Source organism: Apostichopus japonicus, chromosome 12 (assembly GCF_037975245.1).
Source record: "Apostichopus japonicus isolate 1M-3 chromosome 12, ASM3797524v1, whole genome shotgun sequence".
NCBI lineage: Eukaryota > Metazoa > Echinodermata > Holothuroidea > Aspidochirotida > Stichopodidae > Apostichopus > Apostichopus japonicus.
The window spans coordinates 8,453,373-8,471,998 of record NC_092572.1 but is presented as its reverse complement, the minus strand read 5'-3'; the positions used below and the strand labels follow the sequence as shown (position 1 = coordinate 8,471,998).

At 37.7% G+C, this 18,626-nt stretch overlaps 1 protein-coding gene across 3 annotated transcripts; it reads left to right on the top strand.

Annotated features, from left to right (window-relative positions):
- The first annotated feature begins 3,580 nt into the window (after window positions 1–3,580).
- On the top strand, window positions 3,581–18,344 carry LOC139977920 (upstream stimulatory factor-like). Of its 3 annotated transcripts, none has more exons than XM_071987645.1 (8): window positions 3,581–3,738; window positions 6,745–6,803; window positions 7,389–7,450; window positions 8,390–8,530; window positions 10,800–10,959; window positions 11,347–11,434; window positions 12,936–13,089; window positions 14,300–18,344. In XM_071987645.1, the coding sequence occupies exons 1-8, from the start codon at window positions 3,707–3,709 to the stop codon at window positions 14,513–14,515; spliced, it is 912 nt and encodes a 303-aa protein (XP_071843746.1). In that variant the 5' UTR covers window positions 3,581–3,706; the 3' UTR covers window positions 14,516–18,344. The 3 variants fall into 3 exon arrangements, with proteins under 3 accessions (XP_071843746.1, XP_071843745.1, XP_071843747.1); XM_071987644.1 differs by having other exon boundaries at window positions 14,273–18,344; XM_071987646.1 differs by lacking the exon at window positions 3,581–3,738 and adding an exon at window positions 3,745–3,933 and having other exon boundaries at window positions 14,273–18,344.
- The last annotated feature ends 282 nt before the right edge of the window (window positions 18,345–18,626 follow it).

Below are 18,626 nucleotides of genomic sequence, written 5' to 3'. Positions count from 1 at the left end.
ATCAAAGACTTTTAGCGAGAAATAGTGAACAAACAAGACTACGAAGAATATAACTGACTATAATTACAAAGAATATGTTCATGGTCATTTTCCTCATAGCAATACATTTTCATCTGGGTTGAAAGTGTTGCTTTGTCCACGTATCCAGTTATTTGTAGCTTACAAGGTATTAATCTTAAAATTTAATTTCTCCTTTCTCCATGTTTTGCGCATGTGTGGAAATATAACACCTAAGAAAATTATTAATGTTATATTAACTTATTATAGTTAAAGAAATTACAAATTATTATTTTATCATGTGGAACATGCGTACTTTAAAATGTACTCTTTCTCGACTTGTCAATACCTGCTTGTGACGTGACTCGTATGTTCAAAACTATGCTGCTGCCCTCTATTTGTCAAGTCTACTATGAAGGCCAGAGAAAGGAATTCACATCAGAAATGGAAGTTATGCTTTATCGACCTATATGTTCTACCATGGATTGACACTTGACATTACAGGTATTTAACACCCTGTCAGTTCTATGACCATCTCGATTCTGACGTCATCAAAATGACTGATGAATAACACGAAAAGACTTGTGAATGTATTGACTGAAGAGAAAATGATTCTAATAATATTATCAAATAAATGATATTGTGCTCTATTCATATACCAAAAGCTAACTTCTTTTAATTTAATTATATTAGCTGCTTGTGACGTTGCACGGAAAGAGGCTTCCTCCAATAACATACCCTGTCTAAGTGTACAATTTTTATATGATAACAAAGGGATCGGACGAAGTTAATACAACTGTTCTTTGTGTTATACCGTGGTTACAAAGTATATTTGGTACTACATGACTTCTTCTTCAGCTTTAAACCTTGAATGTACATTCACTGCATTTTCTGATGTCATGGATCTTGTGCATATATGCTCTACAACGAAAGGTGTTCTACTATATGCTTAAACAATTTATGCACTTAGGCTATACTCAACATAATAGTGCGAAGGCTAGGACATCTCTGATATGCTTGATACTGTATAACGAGACTGGCTTTGATGAAACCATGGCTGACTCCACGGGTATTTCTTTGTTATTCTATACTAGTGCATGTCAAGGAAACCGGACCATGGTCCAACATATTAAAGATTGCCTAAATTGATTCAATATTATGGCGGTGGCGTGCTTAATGAGGACAGCACATTGCAGTTTTGTTCAATTCCCGACCTTTGCTATTATTTTTTCTTATATTTTAGAAATAGGCCTATAGAAAATAAATATACTGGGAACGGAACTACCTATTTAATATTATTATTATTATAATTATTATAATCATCATCATTATATTATTATTATTATCATCATCATTATTTTCATTATTATTACTATTATATTATTATTATTATTATTATTATTATTATTATTATTATTATTATTATTATTATTATTATTATTATTATTATTATTATTTTTGAGCATGACTTTGTCTTTGTCACAGTATAAAACTTCATATGCATGTCTCCCTTAGGACTTTCTTGGTGGAGGAAACTACACTAGAGTACAAAACTGAGATATGGGAGTATACATAACTTCATATCTATATGTCTCCCTTAGGACTTTCTTGGCGGAGGAAACTACACTAGAGTACAAAACTGAGATATGAGAGAGGGCCTGTCGTCTTGCTGACGGAATCAAAGCAAAGAAGAAGGCTGGTCATGCTATAAGCAGGCCAAAGAACTGCCTTTATTGTCTGTAACATTTACACACACATATACACACATACAGACCAAAGCTAGTATGTTCAAAATATTACCATGAAACTGCCTGACGACTTGTATGTTCCGTCCACTATACACACACGTGTATGTGAAGGATTTCAACAACAATAACAAAATAAATAGCGAAGGGTGTGATATTTTGAATTACATGTAGTCGAACTCCAACTTGGCGGACTTACAAATATGGAGAAAGGGTAGGCTATTTCCCATAAACAAAACTGCTTGGGTAATCTGTGAAAACTCTCAAGTTGCAGGGGCACAGGGGTTTGCAGGGCCCTGGGTGACTTCCCCTATGGTGTTTGTGTCCCCTGGCGCCGCCGCCTGTGGTCTTATTCTTCTGAGAACTACCAAAAACAAATGAATACGTTTTTGTACTCTGTTTTCGCTGCCCCTGATCTCTTTCCCCAATCTACACAAGATTAGTGATATGATGTAGCCCAGAATCCTCTCGACCGCAACCTCCCCCCCCCCCCCCACCCACCCCTTCCCATTTACAACAACCCGCTCCCTGATCGTGTAAACACAGTTATATTTGTCAATACGTTTCTTACTATATACAGGGAGTTTTTATAAAACAACTCCCTGCTACATACAATTCTGCCAATCAACCAGATTGCTCCGCCCAGACGTATTTAACATCCGTGTGACCTATTGATCGCCTGATTTATCAGGTGACGGACCATTTCTTGTCCTTTTCTTTGGCGAAATGGTTTCTGATTTTCAATATTTTATTCCTCGTTCTAAATGTTATTCCCTGCAGTTTAGGTGTAAATTGTATATTATCTGGAAGAAATATTACCCTGTATATTCTCCCGCGCAATGATTTCATTACAAATTTGCATAGGCAGCCACGTCGAGTTTCCTCCAATGTTTACTCTTGAGAACGTTTACCTGGTGAATAAAAAGAACGTCGTCCTTTCATGTATTAAAAGGGTCACAGATATTTAACCAACCTTAGTGAAATGTTTGTTTAAAGGCCGGATTTTTCTATACAATTGGAAGTTTCTCAAGACTACTTAAAGCAAAGTATCATAACTAAATAAAAATAAACTGTATATGCAAAGTAGTGCTTTGAACCATCTACTTTATGAAATCCTGTGCGATGGCGTAGACTTTTCTTGCGAATGGCTGTAACCATTTCAGCCGATAAAATTGCTAGCTTTGTTGATTCCAAGCAGTTACAATCGGATGTTCACGTACTCAGTGTCCACGTTCATCGTTAATTGTTACAAGTTATAAAACGAAATAAAGGAATCTCTGCTCAGAAATAAAAATTCATACAATGAGAACCTCTCGAATAATGGTCGATATTTACTATTTAGCGACATAGACGAAGAAGAAACACAATCATGCCAAATTTGAACTCTGTTGGTCATCATAGCCCTGTCGAACTGACCGCTGGGACACAATTACACGTACGCTTTTTCAATATTAATGGTGAAGGTTTTAAGATATAATTAGAAGTTGATCTGGCATTGCTATATAATGTTATCATATGTGTTCTTTTCAGTGCTTCTCTGTTCAACTGTGTGTACCGATGAAGGGTCAAGATGAACAAAAAATGATAGGGGTGAAAGGGCCTGATATAGTTTCAATCAGCCTAATTGTTCTAATCATATATGTAAGCCTAATTGTTCTAAATTACACTCCCCTCCCTCCTCTGAATTCTGGTGCCTTCAAGTTTTATCACAGAATGAGTATACCGCAACCGTTTTTCCGGCCATTGCACCTTGAAATCTCAAACGCGAAACGTTGCCCACACTGTTTCCTCGAAAATGTTAGACTCTTATAGCAAAATAGTTTGGTTGATATTTGGTCAGTCTCCAATGCGTTATTCTCTTTTGTCACATGTCCTAAAGTTTCCTCACATGACCAGCTTGTTTGGCCCCGTGACTTCATCCTAAATTTTGATTCGTTTTCAAACTTTCTAACTCATCGAAGCACATGGATGTGTTAGACCAAGCTTTGGAACACGCGTAAGTCCACTTTTACGGTTGTATTTCGTTGTAGATGGTACGTGAGTAAGGAAATAACCTCTCAATATTTCCGGGAGTGGCTTTGTTTCAAAATGTTGACTTACCACGAAGAATTTGTAGACCTGCGCATTTAGCGGGAGTTGCTGTACATTGTAACGGACACTGTCGGTTGACCAAATGACACTTACTGCCTCGGTATGAGAATCTTTTAGTAATAGCAGTTAGTACACACTGTTGCATAGGTGTTCTGTTATTGTTAGGCCTAACGTATAGCTAACCTATTTTTAGAAATGAGGCAGCCATACAGCTGTAGTATAGGCTAAAGACAGTAACACTGGCTAGTAACACTGTAGCTGGAAGAGTTGAAGTTCGAGCCAAAAATGTGTCTTTAGAGTATTTAGACTGTATTTTAGTGACTTTCAAGAAAAATTACACCACTTTGTAGTTTTGAAATATGTAGGCTTAGGCTAGTCTATTTCATCTTCTGTTCCATTTTGTGTAGGCCCTTGTACTATTACTGTATTCTTAATACTAATAATACTTGTATGACAATGAGAAGTGTCAATGGTTGAACTATGAGTACGATGCATAGGCTAGGCCTAACTTGGCTTTGTAAGTAAGAGATGTTGAGATTCAATGCTGTTCAGAAATGAGTTTCGGCCAAAACTTAATAAGTCATTCCGATAATTCCCGTGCGCAATGCATTATGGGCGGGGTCACGAGGGATATACCGATCGACATGGCCCATAGCAACACACACAACAACATATGCGGCGATCGATGTTTGTTCATTCGAGGGTATACACAAGTTTTATAATATATCGTTCGAATTTTGATAGTTTACTGATACATTTGTTACCATGGATGACAATGATGGTGATAAATGACTTATGATGATTTTTCAAGGTGGAAAATGAAGGAGTTAAAGAACTACCTTACAGACAGGGGTATCCCAAGATCACCCGTACCGTTCCATCATGCTTTGGGCAATTTGCGAATTCGCTTATTAATTATCTGGTTTTCATCATATATGTACTATGAAGCTTAGGCCTAGTTTCATATTGCTTTTAGGTCTAGTATAGAAATAATTTAGACCAAATTTCTGACAGTAGCCTGGCCTAGGCTAACTACTAAAATTATATTCTTAACTAGCAATTTAAAGGCAGTTTCACAAAACTACTCTTAGGCCTCTAGAGGCCTATTTATGTAAAGTAATTAATGACCAATTGATCACCGCAGATAGCTTGAAATACTTTGTCTTCATACCTAAGGCCTAAATAGCTTGGTAACTTCAAATTCTATTTGGGTCATGTCAGGGTACAGTATATATATCAGAAGCTATTGAAATGAAATTTGAGAAAATCCAACTTGGCCAGGATCCCATGTTTCATTATAACCTGTAGACTGGTCTAATTTACCCATCTGTAAACTGTATATATATGTGACATGGTAACTCTTTTTACAAATATGCCTGTGTGTAGGTTACCATTAACTGAGCTCCACGGTCAACTTTGTTCAAGTCTTGAATAAAGAGATGGAAGCTACTTACAGCATTCTATGCAAAATTTGATGTAGATTGGGCAATTTGAATAATAGTTGAGTATTGACAAGTAAGCTCTGTTGGCTTTTTGGTTTTATAACAAACTTATTGATGTTGGCACAAATTAGTATGTATGTTTCTTAAAATAACAATTAGCAAAGCAGTGTAAACATGTACATGTTACAGTGGTGAAACAATGTCTGCTACTGTAGGTGTTCTGAAATATTATTGGTGGTGCTTTTGACATTGTTACCCATATAGTACTTTGTAAAGTAAACCTATTATACCTGCTTACAGTTAGACAGTTAACAGCATGTGAACAGCATGGTTCTAAACAGAACTACACATAGGCTATGTTTTGAAGTTTAACCCTTAATTACTGAGTTCTAAATATTGGAAGTTGTCGAACATACTGTACTTTTTTACTGGGAAATCAGGGGACATGGTATTTATGTTGGCACCTCTCTTCCTCAGCCCCAAGTTGACATAATTATTACCTACGATGTATGTTTAGATAGGAAGATATATTTAGGGTCTCTGAGCAGTGTTCTGGGAAATCTGGGACATGTTATTGATGTTGACACCCCTTTCCCACAGCCCCAACTTGACATAAAGGGGTTATACCTACACTGTATGTATCTTTATAGGAAGATATTTTGAGGGTTTCTTAGTGTTTTGGTGGTTCAGTGCTGTACATGTTTCAGGCCAAAACAGTATTCTGTCCAAGGTAAAAATCTAATGCAAAAAACTTCATACTGACCAACTGTATTATTCATCACTAAGTGCAACATGATCCTATTCATGTGGTTTATGCGCTTCATGTTGAATTATCCAGAATGCTTTATTCTGTGGGCCATGAAGGAACTCCACATTTTTACAGAACTTTAGTGTGAACAATCATTTTAGGTTCAAGGTGTGTCTATGAATGTGAGGCCAAATGTCAGGTTCACTAATTTTAATTTATTCAGGGCCTTTCTACAAATTCAGGGATATTCAATGTACGGTGACTAAATGTAGATGAAATCCGGGGACAATTCCAGGAACAGTTTTAAGACGGGGTTCTTGAAACTGTCCCTGTTACAGTCATGATGTCTGAGTTGTAGATGTTTACATTTTACTTTCAGAAATGTTACTTTAGGAGAGTTAAGGGATGGTTCTTTCTTTTAAATCACACTAATAGAGGCCTCAACCATACTGTATTGACAGTACTCAAACAATAGCATGATTTGTCCTGTGAAAAACAAAAAAAAGCAATGTGACATACAATATATTGATTTTTCTGATAAATGTAGATTGATGAAAAGCACAAAAACTGCCATAATTCCCTTAATTCCATCGCGAATACATCTCTCAGAAGTAAAAAGTGATTCACCCAGTGGACTAATCGTTTCAGATTTGCTGTAGTTGCACTTTTTGTTCTATATTGAATTTAATTAATTGCATATATGCTTTGTTTAATATTTCAGTGACGAAGGGGTCAAAGGTGACACAGATCGAGAGCAGGATATGAAAGACGACCAAGAAGGTATGTGGTACTGTATGCTTAACCTTTAAAGCAAGTTTGACATCCGAGTAAGCATTTCTGGTGATTGTACAGGAGCCGACCTAGTACCGTCAGTCAGTCAGTGTGAATCCTGTGTTTTTATATCAAGCCCTGAGTTTGGAATGAATGGCTGTTCCACATTTCTTCATTTTCACAGATAATTGGGCACATCTACTAAAGCCAATGGATTTGAATTATGATCCAAAAACATCCTCTGCTCCTTTCAAAATGTAATTTAGGATATTATGCTGATAATTGTCTTGAGAGGCAGCTTTAACATTCATCACTTTTTATCTCCTGCTTAATAAACATCACACATACAGTGCCAGGAAGTAGTCCCAAGCTTAAAGTTATAGATGGGTAATGTAACATAATTGGTACGTATGGTAATATTCTTGCAAATAAGATCTAGTTGGATAAAACTAATGGCTACCTTTCTTAGCATTCTGTTACCTGATTGAAATACTGCCATTGAAATTTGGATATGAAGTTTTCACAAAGTGGTACAGTAATTTTTTTCCATGGAGATTGATCGAAATTGTTAAAGGACATGCCCTATTATTTCAGAACCAGTTACCGTGGTTACAGCAGATGAAGACGGACATACATTGGCTAATGCAGATAGCTTGGTAAGGTTTAACAGTTTTTCAGTCTCCTAGGTCGATTGTTAGTCTCGTTTGCGATCTGTAAATTGATACTGAATTCCCAGATCTGTAGATCTAGAATAAATTTGTAAAGTTCTGTCGATGTACTCGAGAAATTAATTGTATTTGAAGGATGAAAAAAAATATCAAAAAAGTTAAGATGTGCTGAAATTTGAACATGACATGTGGTAATGTATTGCAATGATTAACATGAATGACCTTCGATCTTTAAAAGCTTCAGTGAATCATGATAAATTATGAATATGAAAAACAAAAGATAAAAGTGTAGACAGTGATATGATCAAACAATGCACCTACAGTATAGTAAGAGCTACTGTACATTCCGTAGTTAACACGATACTGATCTACAGAACTTTTGAGGTGTGTTCACATAGCAACAGCATCCCATGAATGTAAATTTACAGTGGCTGCCTAGCCACTGGGTATTTTGCCCCCTCCCCCACCTTACCCGCTTCCTCACCCCGCTTACTCTCTCCCACCGGTACCCATGGATGACATGTTATTGTCTTAAGTACATACCATTGTACAATACTGATATGATAACTGACTGACCACAGTACTTACTAGTTAACCATGTAGTGCAGTACACATTTGTGTGTCTGACATACATGTATGTACTAGTAAAAAGCTTGGTAAAGGCAATGTCATCGGTAGAAGTGAAGTCTTAAATGGATCTTAATTAATACAAGTTACATAAGTCTGTATACATATGTACAGTATGTACAGTGCCTTGAGTTGATATTAATTAATGCGGAAGCTTGCATGACTCCAAATATGGTTGACTGCACCTTACAGTACAGTACATTTGAGAGACTACCAGCATACATGTGTAAGACTCAACATTGTACAGTGAATATATACAGTAATATTTTGCTGTTATTTTCATGTTTTTTCCTTTGGCAGTATCAATTCCCATCAGATGCAAGTAACGTCTCGGTAGGCTCTGTGACTTACCGCGTGGTGTCTCTTCCACAAACCAACGCGGAGACTCCGACCAGTCAGAGAACTACGGTGCAGACCGGAGGCCAACCAGCCCTGGCTCAGGTAAACTAAGTTCCAAAATTTCTACAAACTTAGGAAAAAAATATATATATGGAGATCTATAGAGAACTTTTGTACTGTCAATATTTTTCACATGACAATACCCTGCACTCTAATCAGTAGGTGTGTTTCCTGGTTCATAATGTAATTTGTCTGTGGAGAAGACTGGCCTACCACATGTATATAAAGCTGTTGTTATTTATGTATACTGTAACCAAGATTCAATTAGTAATTTATTTCCCGAGCTTCCTCTCTAGACAGTGAGGGTTGTCAGGTGATACGTCATGTGATGGGTGTCACAAGGCACCCAGACACTAAGAGGGAATTTCCTCTAGGATGTATGGTTATGGATGGTTGTAGTTCATCCGTGGTTGTGTCTTGTAACCCGGAATATCAAGAAATTGATCCTTCCTCTATCAGGATAGCCGAGCAAGATTTCTAATTTACATTTTGCCAAATAATATGTAATTATCTTTAAAGTAATTTTTTGTGGACCTGGAGGATCTAGTTACATTAAGGCAGGGAGGGGCAGGGTGGGGGTGGGGGCAGTGTTAAGGTGTCATCAATAGAACCGAAGATTTCCTAAATATATAAATTGTGCCACAGATGCTTTGGTTTATGAACAGTATAAACTAGAGTATGTATTGGGAGCGACCCTAGGAGGTATGAAAACATTTGGGGTCCTTGAGGTCAAAGACTTCCTTAAAGGGTCTGTAAAAAAAAAATGGTCTGTGGAAGCCAACATTCTGCTGATTTTAATAAACTCTGGAGAAAATCAAAACAAATCTGTAGGTGCCAAATCTTGTGCAAAGACAAGCAACTAATTCCTGACCTTAGCCCCAACCAACATAGGGCTGAGACCAACATGGCGCTGAGACCAACATGGGGCTGAGACCATTTGGCATAACTCCTTATTTGTAGGGATTTGTTAACATCTTTTCATGGTCTAGGAGTCTGCAAATGGAACCTAAGAACTACTGTACAGTCAACTTAACTTCAATTTTGCATTCAATTTCCTAATTTGTTTGCAGGTTAACATATGTTTTTTCCTTTCTTGTACCATACTGTAGGTAATTCAGGCCCCTCTCATAATTTGTTCGCTTGTTAACATATGGTTTTCCTTTCTTGTACCATAGTGTAGGTAATTCAGGCCCTGTTATGTATGGTTTTCCTTTCTTGTACCATACTGTAGGTAATTCAGGCCCCTCTCATAATTTGTTCGCTTGTTAACATATGGTTTTCCTTTCTTGTACCATAGTGTAGGTAATTCAGGCCCTGTTATGTATGGTTTTCCTTTCTTGTACCATACTGTAGGTAATTCAGGCCCCGTTATATATGGTTTTCCTTTCTTGTACCATACTGTAGGTAATTCAGGCCCTGTTATGTATGGTTTTCCTTTCTTGTACCATACTGTAGGTAATTCAGGCCCCGTTATGTATGGTTTTCCTTTCTTGTACCATACTGTAGGTAATTCAGGCCCCGTTATGTATGGTTTTCCTTTCTTGTACCATACTGTAGGTAATTCAGGCCCCGTTATATATGGTTTCCTTTCTTGTACCATACTGTAGGTAATTCAGGCCCCGTTATATATGGTTTCCTTTCTTGTACCATACTGTAGGTAATTCAGGCCCCGTTATATATGGTTTCCCTTTCTTGTACCATACTGTAGGTAATTCAGGCCCCGTTATGTATGGTTTTCCTTTCTTGTACCATACTGTAGGTAATTCAGGCCCCGTTATATATGGTTTCCTTTCTTGTACCATACTGTAGGTAATTCAGGCCCCGTTATGTATGGTTTTCCTTTCTTGTACCATACTGTAGGTAATTCAGGCCCCGTTATATATGGTTTCCTTTCTTGTACCATACTGTAGGTAATTCAGGCCCCGTTATATATGGTTTTCCTTTCTTGTACCATACTGTAGGTAATTCAGGCCTGTTATATATGGTTTTCCTTTCTTGTACCATACTGTAGGTAATTCAGGCCTGTTATATATGGTTTCCTTTCTTGTACCATACTGTAGGTAATTCAGGCCTGTTATATATGGTTTTCCTTTTTTGTACCATACTGTAGGTAATTCAGGCCCCGTTATATATGGTTTCCTTTCTTGTACCATACTGTAGGTAATTCAGGCCCCGTTATATATGGTTTTCCTTTTTTGTACCATACTGTAGGTAATTCAGGCCCCGTTATATATGGTTTCCTTTCTTGTACCATACTGTAGGTAATTCAGGCCTGTTATATATGGTTTTCCTTTTTTGTACCATACTGTAGGTAATTCAGGCCCCGTTCAACTCGGAGGAGAATTCCTCGGGTGACGGGCAAAGCGGAGAAACTCGTTTCACATACTTTCCAGCATCTGCAATGTCAGAGACTAATGGCGCTTCAACAGGAGCAGAGAATCAAACACTCCAGTCAGCCACAAATGCTGGTGGTAAGAACAAAAATTTTACTTGTTATCGCGTTATCGGTACCAAATGCACCAACTTGAGCTATTTAAGGACAACAATTTCTTTTGAAATGCTCATCCTGTTATTTTAAACGCAACTGGGATGTGTGCCCTGGTTTCATAAAGAAAAAAAGTGGTCTGAATAGTTCAGATAGGAGGGTACAGGACACAGCTTGAAGGTTAAAGGTACACTAAATCAAGGGTCTGCAAACTTAATGGCCCATCACTATTAAAGTAGCTTTCTGAGGACCGAGCCAGGACCAACCAGAACCCCACCCTGACCCACCAGAATCGATGCCCAGATTGCATTGACTCTGAGGCTAGCTTGTACGAGGGGACAAGGTTATCAATTTGTGTATTTTCTTTTTCCAGGACAATTTTATGTCATGATGTCACCTCAAGATGTCCTACAGGGTGTTTCGCAGAGGACAATCGCACCAAGAACTCATCAGTTTTCCCCGTAAGTTTGTAGCGGTGTTCCTGATAGTGGTATTAAAGGCCTACCTAAAGCCCTTCCCCATTTACTTTTCTTATGTTGTCACCCCAAGATATTGCTCAAGGCCAAAGATCACAAAGGCCAATTGTACCAATAACTATTCCATATTTCCTGTAGAGCTAAAGCATTGTTCACAGTGGTATTTCGGGGAGAGTGGGGGCGGGGGCCTGTCCCCTTAACAGTCCCCTGAATTCTTCAACCACTGTTTTGCTTTTCTTTTTTAATACAAAAAAAAAAAGTAAACCCAAAAGTTAGTCTTAAACTATTTATTGATCATGAATTGTGAAAGCGTTACACTGACCTTCTTCTTCTATCAGGGTACCGTTAGTATTGGCCCCTATGATAATTTATTCATTTATTCACATGATTATTCTTTACAGTGTAATTACTAGTGTGTGTGTGTATGAGAGTATTATTATCTATGTAAATTAGTTGCTCTTTTTTCTCTGTTTTTTTTTAAATTTATTAGCACATTTTGTATTATTTGTTTACTTACATCATAAATCACCATTGGTTTAGAACACATGTGGACAGAGTGCGGCCCTCTGGAAAGGTTTTCAAAACCTTTATGATAATGCAGCATGCAGAACTTTGTGGTAGTGATACACATATACGTTGAGGAGTTTGTGTGTAGAGGCCTAGTGCGTACCTCCAACAGGATGTTGCAACATTACTGATGGACACTGCTCATGCTGTGATTTCTTACGTCCTTCTCATTCAAACCTTTTTGCTTGACGACCCCAACTTTCATCTCCTACATCCTAGTGACTCCCCCCAGTGGTGGACGTTGTGGCCGGGGGATGGGGTCTACAAGGTGGATTTGTCTTTCACACGTTAATTTTTTTATATGATTAAGGGTGCTTAGAGGCAAAATAGTGTTGTGTAGATTGCAACTTTTGGCAAGTTATTTCCACTCTTTTTCCACAAAATATCAGGAATTATTTTTCACCCTCACTTTACATTTTGTCAGATTCATGAAGAAAACTGCTCATGTTACATCATCGAAACCTCAATGCATTTTTGCATTCTGGTTTGCCACAAAATATCAGGAATTATTTTTTTTCATCCAAATTTTTGCCCATCAAATTTTTTTTTTCTTTGGGGGGGGGGGGCCCTAGTAAGGGTAGTGACCCCTACTTTGAAAACCTGTCACTTTATAGGATGATAAACTGTAATATCCCGATTTCATGGGTAATTACATTCTTCGATGTTGCAGCATTTGGATTGGATACTAAACTCACTGTGGCTAGTAAGTTCCATTTTGTGAGCACCTCTGCGTTAAAGAGACATATATAGGTCCAGCACCCCTATCCTAAAGAGATATAGGTCCACATTTCGTGAGCACCTCTGTCCTGTAGAGACATATTGGTTTACATTTCGTGAGCACCTCTGTCTTAAAGAGACATATCGGTCCACCACAATTATTGCCATCTGATTTATTTTCTTATTGATTTTTTTTCTTCAGGAAACTCGACACAGTACGAACAGCCAGGGATGATAGAAGGAGGGCGACACACAATGAGGTTGAGAGGAGGCGGAGAGACAAAATAAATAATTGGATTGTAAAATTGTCCAAGCTGGTTCCTGATTGTTCTATGGACCAATCAAAACAAGGCCAGGTAATTTGTCAGACTTTGTCATTAACAATAGTTTCTTTTGTCCAAGTTTAGGTTTTCAAAATGTTTTTGGATTCCTTGCCGGGGGGGGGGGGTGGGGGAAAGAAATCTATGTGATGGAGAGACAAAATAAATAATTGGATAGTAAAATTGTCCAAGCTGGTTCCTGATTGTTCTTTGGACCAATCAAAACAAGGCCAGGTCATTTGTCAGACTCTGTCATTAATAATAGTATCTTTGTCCAAGTTTTTAGTTTGCAATATTCTTTTGTGATTCCTTGCCAGAGGCAAAAGGATTCTTAGCAATGGTGATGGCCTGTGTATGTTTGTGACACTTACTTGTTAACATGGTAACTCAATAATTAATGGTGTATTAACTTCATACTTGGAATGTGGATCCCTCATATTGAGTACAAGAAATCTATTGTTTTCTGTGAAGTTCAATGGTCATTTGGGGCCAACAGAGGTCACAGTCAGAAAACTTTGTGAACACGATAACTAAATAAATCTTTTGTCCAAGTTTAGTTTATCAAAATGTTTGTTTTCTTCATAATTTGAGAGGATATTTATGCCCTCGTTGAAAGGTAAAGTAAAGTTGGGCAACCTAAAATAGTTCCCATATGATGAAGTAGGGATGACATAATTTCCAGCAATATTAACTGCGTGTAAGTCATAATGTACTCAGATTTCTGGAAACACAAAATGCTAAGAAGGTTTCTTTATTTTTAGGTTCTATCTGAATGAGCATGGTTCTTATACCAGTGAAGAACTAAATGAAACACAATTTAACTGGCTTTGATGCCTTTTAACACACATCCTAGTGGCCTGAATTGTCCTATAATTATAATTTTTCTTACCGGTAGTGATAGGCCTTTTTCAGAGTCAAGCAGGAATCGAAATTGTCAATGAGAGGCTGAGAGCAGCTGTACAGATAACTAGGCAAGCTTGAGTGTTGTTAACACTGCATGTGGACTAAACATCTGATAAATCATAAAAATATTAAGAGAAAATAATGTAGAAATCACTTATGTAGGTGAAGACAAACATTTTCTTCTTGTTTGTAACTCTTAAATTGTCAGAGAGCCAATTTTGATAAGAATCTCAAAGCTTTATTTTTTGCACGATCAGACTGTGCTGTGTGTCTACTGGGTGAGCTAATTGATATCAAATGACCTTTGACATTACAGGGTGAGTATTCTTTGGACTTTTTGCAGAGCAAAGGTGGGATTCTCATGAAGACCTGCGAGTACATCGACGATCTGAAGAATGCCAACAGCAAGATGGCAGAGAGCTTGAAAGAAACGGAGCGACTATCGGTAGAGTTGGAGATCCATCGGCAGCAGGTGGAGGAACTAAAAAACGAGAATGCACTCCTGAGAGCGCAGCTGCAGCAACACGGTGTGGAACCTGTGCAGAGTGTGAACAGTTAGTCATGGAGGGGTTGGGGGGGTTGGGGTAGGGAGGGAGGGAGGGAGGGGGGTATTTATTGGATGACATTTGTGTATACCATAGGCTTCCAGGATGAGTTGAAAGCCACTCGGTGGGCATGTTTCTCTGGAACCATTCAAATGGAAGACAAGTTCTTGCAGTCTTGAATGTATGCTCGTTAAAATCTATGAGAATTATTTGGAGGATTTAACTTTGAAGACGGACAACCTTTCAGTCCATTTTTGGTGGTACTTTGAGTATTAGTGTGATCTACCATATACATGTGTTGATTGTTTCATACAGGGTTGCTTTGATAGACTCATTAGTCCAGCAGATCTATCATGATTCGTTGGTCGACGAACTATTTAATTCCTGGGATGAAATTCAGTGATGTGCAAGTTGGAAATCTGTGAAATGTAGATATATATAAGGGTCTTGGGAGGCCATGCTGCTATACTTTCTAGAATGATGATACTAAATGTTTATTTTGTATACAGTACCACTAAACATGTGTTGTGTATACAGTACCACTAAACATGTGTTGTCTATACACTACCACTAAACATGTGTTGTCTATGCAGTAACGCTTAACATGTGTTGTATATTACATACAGTACAACTAAAGGTGTGTTGTATATACAGTAACTCTAAACTTTCTCCAGAAAAGATTTGCAGCTGGCCTCCCCCCTCCCTCCCCCTCAAAAAAGAAAAGAAAAAAAGAATCTGCAATAGGGTTCTCCATGTAAATTAAACTTCATTGCCTAGTTAAGTAGCACATCAGCAAATGCCAGGGAATAACCAACCCGGTATCGCATAGTAAACTGCTATGCAAAATCGGCAATTGCAGATAAAAACGCAAATATGTATAGCACATTTTGTACACAGGAACCACAGTATTTTATAAGAGAGGGTTTAGAGCTGTTAAAATCTGAGCGATAAAATGTACCCTGACTGCCCAGGAATATCACATTGTAAAGACTTGTAGAGCTTCTGTGAAGGGTCTCTGCTGACTTCCTAACTTTGTGGAATTGTCACTAACGAATGGGAAAGGTGAAGTCACAGGTTGTACAAAATTCTCTCTCAAAAATGGGCCTTTTGAAGAAAGAAATGGTTTTGTTCTTGTTTGAACTTTTTTTTGTTTTTTTGTAATCCTTGGAAAGAGTGTAAATTTATGAGAAGAAGTGGTGTCACTGCAGTGTGTAGGCTGTGAGTTGCGAGGAGGCGTAACAGTGTATATATACAGTACAATAAGGTGTATATAATGTAATGTTAGTGTACGTTATTGGATTAAGCCTCGGTCAGATAGGGTAGGCATTAGAATATTAGAAATGAAATAATTGTCTTTCAGAACTACAAGTGACACCCTCACCACCCCCCCCCACCCCACCCCAAACTCACAACACACTTTCCCATCCAAGCAACAGAGAAGCTGATTAGGGTGATTGAGTTGAAAGCATGGCTGACTCAAATGTCAATGTTTGTAGGGGTTGGCAGGCTGTAATATGGAGCAACACACTTGATGTTGAGGCAGTAGATATATTCGGATACGGAGGTATAACACTTGTTTACGGTGTTTGTTGCAAGGTACATGCTCCTCCAACCCTTGTTACTTGGGGGTGAGGGGGGCAAAGTTTGAGTAAAGGGAAAATGGACTGTTCTCAACACTGAAGAAAATGCTAAAGAAATACCTCTGTTGCAACCGATACATAATTTTAGGAAAGTCGTTAAAACCATTTGAGAAACTGCACCTCTTGGATCCACATTCAGTAAATGGGCTCTATAGCATTGAGAGTGTGACCTTGTACTTGCTTGGACCAACACGTCTTACATTGTGCCCGTATGGTTTGGCTTGTCCTCAATACGATTATTTTAATATGTGAGGTTTCCTTGGAAAATATGTGCTGCTTTTACACTCACTGCTAATGTGAATATGACAAGGTTGGGTGTGTTATTGTTGTAAGATATGATTAATGTAACCAAATTATAAAGGTCTGAAATTCACTATCGTTTTGGTACTTTTAATAACATGTGTTGTAAGATTGAGAAAAATGCATACTGGATCCATACTTACAGAGAACGGACCCTACCAGCGAGACTCATTGTACATGTACATGTTTGATGCAACCTTTTGTGATTTTCTTGATTCCAATTTTTTTTTTTCAGGATAAGCAGTTTGATTTTTCTAAACTTTTCTTGTTACAAATCAGTGAAAATACATAAATATTGACATGTTCTGTTTAATATCATTCAAAATTAACCCAGTGTTCGCTCAAAAAAATTTCTAAGTTTGACTTGATCATAGTAACAAATCTTTCAAATGGCAGGGTTGGTGTTTGTATAAATGTTATGTAATGTAATGCAGGCTTTTTTTTGTGTTTTGCAATGAAATATACTAACAAACAAAATATACCATTCTTACATTAATTACCAAGTACATACTACAACTTCCTGGTCTACATTTAAGGTGCTTTTATACGGATTTGTAGCTAGGCCTTAAACGTCATAACTGTACAAGAATCATTGATGAAAGCCTTACAGTTCTTGTTAACTGTCATTTTGGCGAGACAGAATATCCTGTCCTGGTTATACAGAACAAGGCTCTGTGTGCTCGGTAAAGGGGTAAAGTGCTTTATGGTTGTGTAACTTTATAGCACACAGCTGTACGTGTAAAGTGATGGTTGCATCCTTTGAAAAGTGTGTACTGTATTATTGCGATGTTTATATTTTGGGTTTTTGATTTTATCCTCATCAATTTTCATTTCAAGTGGTCTGTTCTAAGACCTGAATGACAGTAAACTGATAAACTTTATGGGTATTTTCATTATTTGGCCTTGTGTTTGTTTGTTTGTTATTGATTTCCTAGTAATAAGAGAGACTGAAGATGAGAATAATTGGAGGAAATGGTGTGAGGGGGGTGGGGGTGGGGGGATTGGGAAGAGAAATTCCCTTTGAGTGAAAATTAGTAAGGAGCAATACTTGAGTATGGTAGTTTTGATCTATACCAGTCAAGGGTTAATATCTCCTAAAGTCTAACTTGTAGGTGCTGTAAGCTGCTTTTCATTGCACTGTGAAAGAGGGGACCAGCAAGCATGTTTTCAGTTAACAATTTTATTTTACAAAAGCCGTATCATTAATACTCCAATAGGGGCCAGTTATGCACAAATTGAAATTGTAGGAGAGAGAAACTTTGGTGTGAGGAGATGAAATAAATGTATGATTTCACAAACACATTCAAGGTTGTCCAGTAGGATGCCGAAGCCTAAGGCCTTTGTTCATTTCACGAGTGCATGATTTTGAGCCAACTTATCTTTTGTTATTCTGGATTCAAATCTTTTGTTGGCCTGTGACCTTCCTCTTAACAAGCTTGTATTATTTTCTTGGACATTCATGCATGTTTAAGTATTACTTGACCAAGCTAAATAGTAGAGATGCACTTATGACAGACTTGCTTGGAGTTAACCGCAACCTCTCCCCCCCCCCCTCTCCCCCCCTCTTCCCCCTCCCTATCACCATCCCATCCACACAGTTACGAGGTATCTGTTACCTTGTAACATGTGTTTGGGGCACTGCCACTGCCTAGTATTGACACCATTGGGTTCATAATACAATTGTTGTTTATATCTGTCAGTCAGCTTATAGAGATATCTAGGACTTCAAACATGTTGGGTCATTTCTTTGGTTTCTACAGTTATAGTTTTGATCATTATCTGTGGCTACTGTAATCTGTCTTAGTGGACCTTGGGGAACAATTCACACAAAAAATATCAATTTTTATAACCATTCTGCAAGATTTGCAAAGATCTTTGTAATAAATTTGTATTGTTTTTAAGACTTGAAGCAGTCTATGTGTCTATCTTTTCTGTGTCTGTTGACGTATCTCAAGCATTACCTAACGATTTATTTTCAATGAGATGGGCTTTTTTTTCACTCATCCTAAAAATATGAAGCATCATAAATAGACTTTGGGATGGAGATATTTGTAATGACCAACATTACAACCCACTCAGCAAAAGTACTGGAGAAGTTTCTTCATCCTTCAAATACTCTTGGAGGCTTGATCAAGTCTAAAATACTGGAATTTGTATACTTCTATTCCTTACCATGTTATTAGAT

Excerpts from the sequence above, each read along its gene's own strand:
- LOC139977920 (XM_071987644.1), top strand. The coding sequence starts at position 3,707 with ATGGATGTGTTAGACCAAGCTTTGGAACACGC. Across the intron at positions 7,451-8,389 it reads TGGCTAATGCAGATAGCTTG|TATCAATTCCCATCAGATGC; the intron begins GTAAGGTTTAAC and ends TTCCTTTGGCAG. Across the intron at positions 8,531-10,799 it reads GCCAACCAGCCCTGGCTCAG|GTAATTCAGGCCCCGTTCAA; the intron begins GTAAACTAAGTT and ends ACCATACTGTAG.